The 9,928-nt window shown below is 34.5% G+C and overlaps 3 protein-coding genes across 3 annotated transcripts; 1 reads left to right on the top strand and 2 right to left on the bottom strand.

Moving 5' to 3' along the window:
• The first annotated feature begins 925 nt into the window (after positions 1–925).
• LOC107476569 (basic leucine zipper 23) lies at positions 926–3,072 on the top strand. The gene is made up of 2 exons (XM_052258076.1): positions 926–1,805; positions 2,448–3,072. Exons 1-2 carry the CDS (start codon positions 1,019–1,021, stop codon positions 2,474–2,476), a joined length of 816 nt encoding a protein of 271 aa, XP_052114036.1. The 5' UTR covers positions 926–1,018; the 3' UTR covers positions 2,477–3,072.
• A 737-nt stretch (positions 3,073–3,809) lies between these two features.
• On the bottom strand, positions 3,810–6,302 carry LOC107476570 (WD-40 repeat-containing protein MSI3). Its single transcript, XM_016096405.3, has 6 exons — positions 5,890–6,302; positions 5,448–5,771; positions 5,205–5,348; positions 4,591–4,715; positions 4,356–4,451; positions 3,810–4,182 (listed from the first exon to the last, which is right to left on the bottom strand). The coding sequence occupies exons 1-6, from the start codon at positions 6,193–6,195 to the stop codon at positions 3,951–3,953; spliced, it is 1,227 nt and encodes a 408-aa protein (XP_015951891.1). The 5' UTR covers positions 6,196–6,302; the 3' UTR covers positions 3,810–3,950.
• Positions 6,303–8,270: 1,968 nt separating this feature from the next.
• On the bottom strand, positions 8,271–9,152 carry LOC107476571 (heavy metal-associated isoprenylated plant protein 26). The gene is made up of 2 exons (XM_016096406.3): positions 8,948–9,152; positions 8,271–8,853 (listed from the first exon to the last, which is right to left on the bottom strand). The coding sequence occupies exons 1-2, from the start codon at positions 9,029–9,031 to the stop codon at positions 8,464–8,466; spliced, it is 474 nt and encodes a 157-aa protein (XP_015951892.1). The 5' UTR covers positions 9,032–9,152; the 3' UTR covers positions 8,271–8,463.
• Between the last annotated feature and the right edge of the window lie 776 nt (positions 9,153–9,928).

Here is a 9,928-nt window from a genome sequence, read left to right as displayed (position 1 = left end):
ATCGTTTTTGAAGAAGAAAAAGCAGCAGAAGATGAGAAGGAGAAGGAGAAAGAGAAAGAGTTCTGAATTATGCATAAGGTGTACTTCAACGAATTTTGGGTGTATTTCTTAAATCTTTTGGGTGTAATTTTGTAATCCTTTGGATGTATTCTTATAATCGTTTGGGTAAATTCCTGTAACCGTTTTGGTGTATTTCTGTAATCGTTTTGGTGTGTTTCTGAAGTTTCATTATTTTCAAATTTGGCAAGAAAATCGTTTTCATGAAGGAAGAATAAGAGTCGCTCATAATACATGGTGAGTAACGTGCTTTGGAAACAGGAAGTGGTTGAATAACGTGCGCTTATTTACTCTTAAATGTGAAAGTTTAATATGTGTGTTTTGTTGGACTTGTGCCAACTGATAAGACTTGTAAGTCAAAAAAACTTATATGTGTAGTAGACTTTTTTTTTTTTAATCATTAGTCGCATAATACACTACCACGGTCACAAATATTTTAAAAGGAAAAATATATTAAAAATTTAGAAATAACAATAATAGAAGTATTTGGCTCGTGTCTCGCCTGGGATGAGAATACGTATAAATTGGAAGCGATTTAGGGATTTGCAAAATTAAATTCTCTCTCTCTCTCAGAACCTGGTACGTCCAATTACTGCTTTTTCCCAAAATGATGTCATCTAATTAGGGTTTCCGTTTCATCCCCAAATTCTATTTAACTCTCTTCTTATCAAATGAGTATCACGTTTAATTTCCTCGGCTTTTCATTGTTGCAACCATATTCTAATAACTGCACTAACCGCACTATTCATCGCTTTGTATTCTAAATTTTCCACTTTAAATTTGTTCCTTTGGTTGCTTTCAATGCCAATTCAGTAATTTGATTAACCTTTTGTCCCCATTTAGAATTCAACTTAGCAAAAAAGTGCTCTTTTTTGTTGTTGACGATTTGTATATGATTCTTCTCTGTTATTTGTGATTAAATATCATTAGGTTTTGTGCCATCTTTAGGGGTTCCCTTCTGATGGACGACGGGGAGCTTGATTTCTCGAACCAGGAAGTGTTCTCAAGTCCAAACATGGCTGAACTTCCAAGCAGTGGATCAATGGATAGCTTCTTTGAGGAACTCCTCAAGGACAGCCATGCTTGCACGCATACCCACACCTGTAACCCCCCTGGTCCTGATCATTCCCATACTCATACCTGCTACCATGTTCATACCAAGATTGTACCTGCGCCGTCTGAGGAGCAAGTTGGAACTGACGACACTGCTGAGTCTGCTGAAAAGAAGTCAAAGAAGCGCCCATTGGGTAATCGGGAAGCCGTACGCAAGTACCGCGAGAAGAAGAAGGCTCGGGCTGCTTCTTTGGAGGATGAGGTTGTCAAATTGAGAGCTTTGAACCAGCACTTGATGAGGAAGTTGCAAAGCCAGGCTGCTTTGGAGGCAGAAATATCGAGGTTGAAGTGCTTGCTAGTTGACATTAGGGGCAGGATTGAAGGAGAAATTGGAACATTCCCATATCAGAAGCCAGCGGCTCCTGCTGTGAACCCGCCAGCACAGAACTTACCTGGCTCTTATGTGATGAACCCTTGTAACTTGCAGTGTGATGATCGGGTCTATTGCCTTCACCCGGGAGCAGATGGAAAGATTGCCGAAGGTGCATCACTAACTACTGAAGGATTTAATGGTTGTGAATTTGAGAATCTTCAGTGCCTAGCAAGCCAGAATCCGGCCCTTAAGGATCTACCTTCTTGTGGAGTTGGACAAACAGTGTCTAATGTGAATTCTTCTGCATCAAACAAAAGAAAAGGTAGTAGCGTATTATAGTTGCTGTAATTCTATTCTTCTGCATCAAACAAAAGAAGAGGTAGTAGCTTATTATAGTTGCTGTAATTATAGGATGAAATATTTGATATATCACTTAATTCATGTTTATACTTGATCCCCATTTTAGTTACGGGTGCATGATATGCCATGCCTGTCATTTTTGAAATTTATCTTTGCGATCCACTGTTAATTATGTCTAACTGTCTAGTTTTTTACTTGTAAAATTGCAATTTAAGACTGAAAAAGAGACCATTGGAATTGAAGGCCAGCTTACTCTCTACTTTGACCTGCTTCATGTTTTCTGTTTTGGTCATAAATAGGAAGAATTTTGGAAATAAGATAGTCACACACATCTAAATTTTTAGTTCTCGTTAGTTGTGCTGAATTATGGAATTATCAATGCTCTTTAACTTCTTTGAGAAAGTCACATTTAATGGAATTATTGATAATCCTAACATTTAAGTTATACAATTGTAGTGGACATCTTAGTGAAGCTACAAGTAATTTATCACACACACACACACTCATGCATGCCACGGATGTATACAGCTGGAATGGTTATATGACTGGAACATACATATGCTTGCATCCATCCTTTAAATGACTAAAGTTTGTTTATTTATAGGGGGTTCTCGTGCAATGACAGCTGGCTGAAGAATAAAATGGTACTTTTTGTTGTAGCCATGTTAATATCTACTTCCAATAACTCATTACCAATCGCAACATCAGCCATCCAGAAGGTCATCTTTTAAAGTAATTTTCTCTGTTTGGCCCTCTGCTTGTGTAATGGGTTGGGATGGCTGTTCTAGTATTGGAAGATGAGTCCTAGCTCAATGCTCTGTTAGCAGAATTAGCAGTTGATCTGTAGCTGGTATAGCTTATGGCCAAGCCACAGTAATACTTCTTTATGCAATTCAATTTGCGATCTTTTGATTATCTTTGAACTAGTTAAACTGCTATCATAAATGTTTCTCTACTGGTTCATTCTTGAATCATGTAAGTATTTGTGTGGTTGTTTTCCCTGTTTAACAATCCAATATTTAAGCAAAAATTCATGATTTCTAAGTACAATAAGTTTGATATTGCTGGATTACAGAACTTGGGGAGATGGGGTGTGTTTCATCTTCTAGTACTCTGGATGTGTACAGGTGAGGCACTGTTATCATTGTATAATACTGTAATCTTTTGAAGAACACTAATTTGTGAGACAATAAAAAATGGGTTAGTGCCTTAGTGGCATTTTTTCTTCATCTTGATTTTTCTGAATCAGTGGTTTATTTCTGTCTTAAGCATTTTGCTGGACAAATGTTGACAATGTGAGAAGATATCATATATGGGCTCTCCTCTTCCCCGAATCAAGCCGGACATGTGATTTGCTTTGTTTGATAAAAACAAGTGGGTGTTTAGCTTTGCTAATTGAACCCTATCAACACTAGTGAGACATATGTACATAGGTGGAGTTGACTTAATGAGAAGTTTTATCACAGGGATCATCATCCATCATTCTCATCAACTAATCACTTGCCACATGGGAACACAGCAATGCTAAGAAACAACCACCAAGAAAATAATCAATCACAGATAATTATATTAAACGTGCATGCCTCCACCCAAGGTTCCTAACATCTAAATTGAGATTTTTGTTGGAATACAAACCTAACACCATTTAAATTTATTTGAAAAACTATGCTTACAACTGTCATTATATTGGGTAAAATTTATTGAGACATGTGAAGATAGATATTTGCTTCTTTGTTAATAAAAGTCCTCTCGTGTTATACCTTAACAAAGTTGTACCTCTTAATTCTAGTGTTATTTCGTTCGTCATACTTTGCCATTGTGCTAATATTGGTAGATTGAATGGATTGTAGATTTACAAGAACTAATTAACTGACTCTAAATTATGACGTACTATTAATGGAATCCAGTTTAATAGATTAACATTTTAAACTGATTTTAACTACGGTAGGAACTTTAAACTTTAAAATTTCTTCACGCAAAGAAAGTCTTTTTCTGAATAGAAAATGATAAATCATGCTCCATCAACACCATATTCTGAGTTCCAAATTTTAATAGAAGAGAAACAGAAAGTAATGTAAATAGTCTTTCAGCCTTGGGTATGATTTGGTTAGTTTTGATCATCAGCTGTCCAGATATCTTCTTCATCACCATCTTCATTGTATATATTCTCAGCCATTTGCCACACATGGAAAGAATTGTCCTCAGCCACACTTGAGATAACCCATGGCTGATTCTTGTTCCACGAAAAGTCCGATATCTTCCCCTTGTGACCACCATGAGAGAAGAGTAGCTCAGGAGGGCCACCATCACCGTCCCCTTCATTCTGCTCATCCCCGACTCTGAGTCATCATCACCACACAAAGCATGCAAAATCATAAGCCACTGTTTCTAGTAATGTATAACTCTTTGCAAAGGTGTAACCAATAAACACACAACAAAAGGAGATCAACACAACCAATGTCAAAAATGAAAGTGAAACAGCACCCTTATGAGGACTCTTTTTTCCTTTTACCTGCTAAGGTCCCAAACGTTCAGCCTTCTGTCAGCACCTGAAGATGCCAACACGGTCTCATGATTAGGATCCCACTCCACCTGGTACACCTCATCGCTACATACATTTAGAAACAAACAAAAATAGTGAGCAAATATAGTTATACAATATGACTTGTAGCTTGCTACTGTGATTGCAACATGAGCATAGTAGCAACAAAAGAGAAACACATAACGTGATACATAAAACGACATACGTGTGGCTACTTAAAACATGCAGCGGCTCCGCCAGTTTCCTTGTATCAAAGAGGGCAATGGTGGTGTCTGACGATGCTGTAGCTACAATCCATTCATTATATGGATTGAAAGAAATAAAGTTCACCTGATTTCACCCAAAATCGAAAAATATATAAAAACAGATGGAAGAACTGAATGAGGAAGAGAAATCGATATCAAGGGTAGCCAATTGTATCAGAAGCAACAGTGTAATCTCACTGTCCCAACACGAGAGTTCCTATTTCCTAAATTCAAGGAATGAATGTGCAAAGACTAAAGGACATATAATAGTTCAACGCAACTTCATAATACAGAAGATCCCAATGGAGGCAGTTCTCTTAATGAAACTAGAACTCCTCCTTATATTTTCCTCTTTTAAGGGAATTTTGGATTTTAAAACAAGTTATTATAAGAGATGCTAAGATCAAATCAGCACAAGCAACATGGACTTCTACATGACATACACATTACAGAATGATCATACTCACTATATATGCTGATCCTTTGAACACTTCTATTAAGAATTGCATAAAATCAACTTAATAAGCTTGATGAACAAGAAGACTGTGTATGCATTAACAATCACAGGCATTACCTCATTCTCATGTGCCTTGACTGATTGCTGGGCCTTATTTGTCCTCAAGTCCCAAATGATTAATTTGCAATCATCTCCAACAGAGCCAAATAAACTCTCGTGCTTTGAATGCCAGGATACATCCCCAACCACGCCATCATGTGCCTGACAAGAAATAGCACGCAAATTAGCAAAACAACCAACATGCATCACAGAACAATTACCATTTATCAGACAAGCATCATTGAATCTCAGCATCATTACCTCATAAACATGGATCGCATCAAGCACATTATCTTTATCCGCAGCTAACACATCCCACATGCAAATCTTTGAGTCATGGGAGCCACTCAAAAGATAGCCTTTCTTAAAAGGGCTCCAAGACAAACCATACCCTTCTTTGTCATGACCCCTCAACCTCAAATCAGGATCACAACCACCACCTTGTTCCTTTCCATGCTGCTTCTCAACATCAAACACATAAACCTCAGAACCACAAGTCTTGGAAGCAACAACACTAGGGTTCTGGGGCATACTCCTCGCCCTATTCACCTCCCCATCAACCATAATCCTTTGGGTAACCTCCACCTACAAAGAAATAAGTAAATGAATAAATAAATCTCATTGTGTCATTTCATCAAACACATGGCGCCAACAACTCAAAGCTAGTTAGTTTTCTATTATTTAATCATTAACAAAGTTAAACCTTGGGCAGAACCGGGTTTTCAGCGTCAACAGCAGCAGCGACAGGCTGTGATGGGTTGGCAGGAAGAGCAACATTGGCGAGGATGAGGTAGTTCGGTTCGGAATTTGAAGTGTGAGTTGCGTAAAGGATCTTGTGGAGATTGAAGGAAGGATGAGAATGGGGTTGTGGAGAAGAATGGAGCCAATGAACAGTGAGAGAAGGCCATGGGAGAGGGTGCGAAATGACAAGATCGTACAACAATGGCGTGTTCCTCTTCCAAACGGAGAACTCTTCTTCGACATCATCATCGTACTCTTCTTCCGCCATTTTTTCTTTCGCTTTTGCCGCTCTTTCTGTTTTCCCTCCAAAACTCTCTGTACTGTGCAATGGAAAGAGTTTAAGATAGGGTTTCTTTTTTAATTTGGGGGAAAATGAACCGAACCGTAATTGTTTCCCGTTCACGGTTAGACCAGTCTGGCCGACCAATTTAACCCAACCATGGAGACATTTGGGTCTGAATTGGCTGGGCCAGAACCCCAAAGTCCAATACGAGTTTTCGGCCTTTAATTTTCAGATTCTGTATTTTTTTTCTTTTGTCCTTATTGTCTGAATTGATTGATAATTAATTAATCTTAACCTTTGTTTTTAGTTTCAGACAGTAAAGTGTCACATTCATCCATTCAACTTTGTAATTGGAATCAATTAAAGGGAGTTGCTTTAAGAATTGGAAACCGATCATGTAGTGTTCAATCATTTCTGTGATGAAATGATAACTAATCTAATAGAAACAGTGAAACACTTTCATTTTAATTTTATCATAACAGTGTGCATGGGCCATATAGGGGACTTGTTATCATGCGTCAGCTTGGCGAAACATATGAAGTGTACAAAATGGATTTTGAACCTTTATATTGTATTAAAACAGAGAGTTCAATATATATACACTACTATTTAATCAATATTTAACCTTCGATTTAGTAAATATTTTTACAATGGTCATTTCTAATCTTTTTTCCAAACATTTGGAGTTTGAATTATTTGTATGTGATAAAGTGTAGCGGCAATAATCACCTCCTCAATCAATATTAGTACATTACAGCTATTTTATTGACTTTATAACACTTTCTCTGACTAAAGTTGATTTATTTTTGCACAAATATTTTTATCATTGTTAGATATCATGTTAATCTTGTATATTTAAATAATATGATTTTAAGGAATACGCTATGTTCCAGATTTAACGCCTAATGTTTGTAAGGAGATGAGCTTAAAGGAAACGGATTCGTTGTCTGTTAGAAAAAGGAAGAAAAAAGAGAACGACACTATTTTATTTTACAGATGGATATAGGTATACATATACATATACACTGGATGAGTATAATTGTTCCTAATAAAATAATAATTTCAGGTTTCTCTCCTTTTGGATGATGTTGAATCTCTTCATGTGTTTGTAAGATCTCTTTTTTTTTATTAAGTTCTAACCATACATGGAAAAAAACCTAATATCTCCTTTACTTATTACACCGCATTATTATTCAACTTTTAATATTTTCAGTTTAACACAACTCACCCACATTACTCATTTTGTTTATTTTTATATTCAGTCGATAATAATATTTTTCAGATTATGAAAAAACATAAAATATTAATTTTAAATATAATATTATTTAATTTAAGATATAAAAATAAGAAAATAAAAATTTATTTCAAAAAAAGATTAAAGTACTGAAATTAAATCTTTTAATTTTAATTTCTACTATAATTTCAAAAAGAACATAATAATTATAAAAGATATAATTCCTTTCACTTTTTTGTCTACAAAACTTAGATATAAAAATAAGATGAATAATATATGTTTTTTAAAATTACAAGAGATACATAAATCGAACCCTTTTTTTTATTTGTGTTTAAAAGATTTGGAGTACATAAATTTAGAGGATTCAATTTATGCTCTTAAATTTTTTTAATTTTTTAAATATAAATCAAAAAATTCAAATACAAAAATTAGAGAGTCTGATTTTATACTTCAAAATTAAAAAATCTGATTTCTATACCTCTTATAAATTAGACACAAATCAAAAAGTTCAAATACAAAAATTAGAGAGTCTGATTTTGTACTCCAAAATTAAAAAATTCGATTTCTATACCTCTTACAAATTAGACGAACCAAATTTTGCTCCTAAATTAAAAGTAACCTTATTTTTTAATACTCTAATTTGTTTTCATACCGAATTTGTAATCTTAAAAACAAATGTAACAAATTCATAATCAATTTATATATGTCATTATGTCAATATTGTCATATAATTTCATTTCTATTTTCTACCAATATTTTGTTAATAAAAAAATCAAATTAATGATACCATCTATTTTTTCTCATGTAATATGAAGAACAGAACGACTAAAACAAAAAGAAAATAATATATCACATTAATATTCAAAAATAAGAACCAATGATTACAAACAAACCAAACTTATCTTAATTTTCACACTAGGCAACAAACACTACCTAGCCTGTAATACTTTTTTTTCTTTTTTTTTAATTTTTTATTTTGCTGCAATAATACAAAAAAAACAAATAATAAGAGAGTCTAATTACATAACGGCACATGCGGTAGGATTTTCATCACTGAAGGCGGTGGTGTACCTGACTTCTGCTGAGCTGGCACGTGCCAGCTGTGAAACATTGGGGTCAACAAATTCCGTGTTCCTCACGTACCCTGCGGGTGCTTTCTTATCATACACCCCCTGAGCGTATGGATGCGCCACCACGTCGTACGGCACATATGGCCACAGCTCCGCTCTCTTCCCCGTCCTGTGACCGATTCTCGCCACCACCTTCGAAGGTTCCACGTAGCCTTGAACGGTTACCTTGTTCGCTTTCCTCTCCACTTCTACGTTCGTTACTCCTTTCATTCCTTCTACCGATTTCTTCACCTTCCTCTCGCATCCTTCGCAGTCCATCTTCACTTTCACCTCTACCGTCTACGGATTCATAAATATCATCATATATTAACTAAGTTAGATTTGATTAATTAAATATAAGTTAGTTAATTAGGTATTAAATTTAATTAATTACCTGGAACTGCTTGCGCTTCTTCTTGAGCTTGGAACTACTGTGAGAACAGTCGAATAGATCAGAGATGTGATCCAGAGCACCCATCTATCTTTTATTTCTTCTATACGCAGATTGATTGATTGTGTTTTATTTCTTGGTTGGTTCGGTTGTTTAAGGGAAGTATATATAGTGAGAGTGAGACTCTAACTACTAAGTAAGGTATGTTAAATGCTAGTATTTTTATCTATTATTTATACACGACCCTAGTGGGGTACTGAGTCAAATTCAGACTACCAAGACTTATTATAAATTAAATATATTTAATTTTCATAAGGTGAATTAATATTTATGACTAAAAAATTTAAATATAAGAGTGAAATGATTGATATATTTTAATATGATAAATTTTTGTGTCTTTTATAATTGTGAGAGATATACAAATTAAATTAAGTGTTTAAAAAATAAAAAAAATTAAAGTGTATAAATTAGATTTTTTATTTGTGTTTAAAATATTAAAATATTTGGAGTACATAAATTAAAAATTTCGATTTATGTACTTTAAATTTTTTTAAATTTTTAAATATAAATCGAAAGACTTAAGAATAAAAATTAAAGAATTTATTTTTTTAAATATTATAATGATGTAAAATATTTATACATTTCACAATTATATTTTATAATGTTTTTTTCTATATCTAAATTAAAAAATGCAATAAGATAGGAAGGTTCACAGAGAGAATCTAGGGAGTAATTCCGTGTAGCATCGCATGACAAGAGCGTCTGAGTGTGAGTGTCAATGCTTGACAGTTGTCGGTTGGTTTTTGTATTGAGTATGGTGGTTATGCACCACATGTCCAGTTTGAAAAAGGCGGTGACATTTGTTTCCGTTAACCATGGAGCTATCACAGAAAGCAAACAGATACTGTAAGAGAACTAACTACATGGCACTAAACTAGAAGAAATATTATTTGTATATAAAGATTTTTAAAAATGGTATTTTAT

This window comes from Arachis duranensis, chromosome 3 (genome assembly GCF_000817695.3).
Source record: "Arachis duranensis cultivar V14167 chromosome 3, aradu.V14167.gnm2.J7QH, whole genome shotgun sequence".
Taxonomy (NCBI): domain Eukaryota; kingdom Viridiplantae; phylum Streptophyta; class Magnoliopsida; order Fabales; family Fabaceae; genus Arachis; species Arachis duranensis.
The sequence above is the reverse complement of the archived record's forward strand: the minus strand, read 5'-3'. Positions and strand labels throughout refer to the sequence as shown.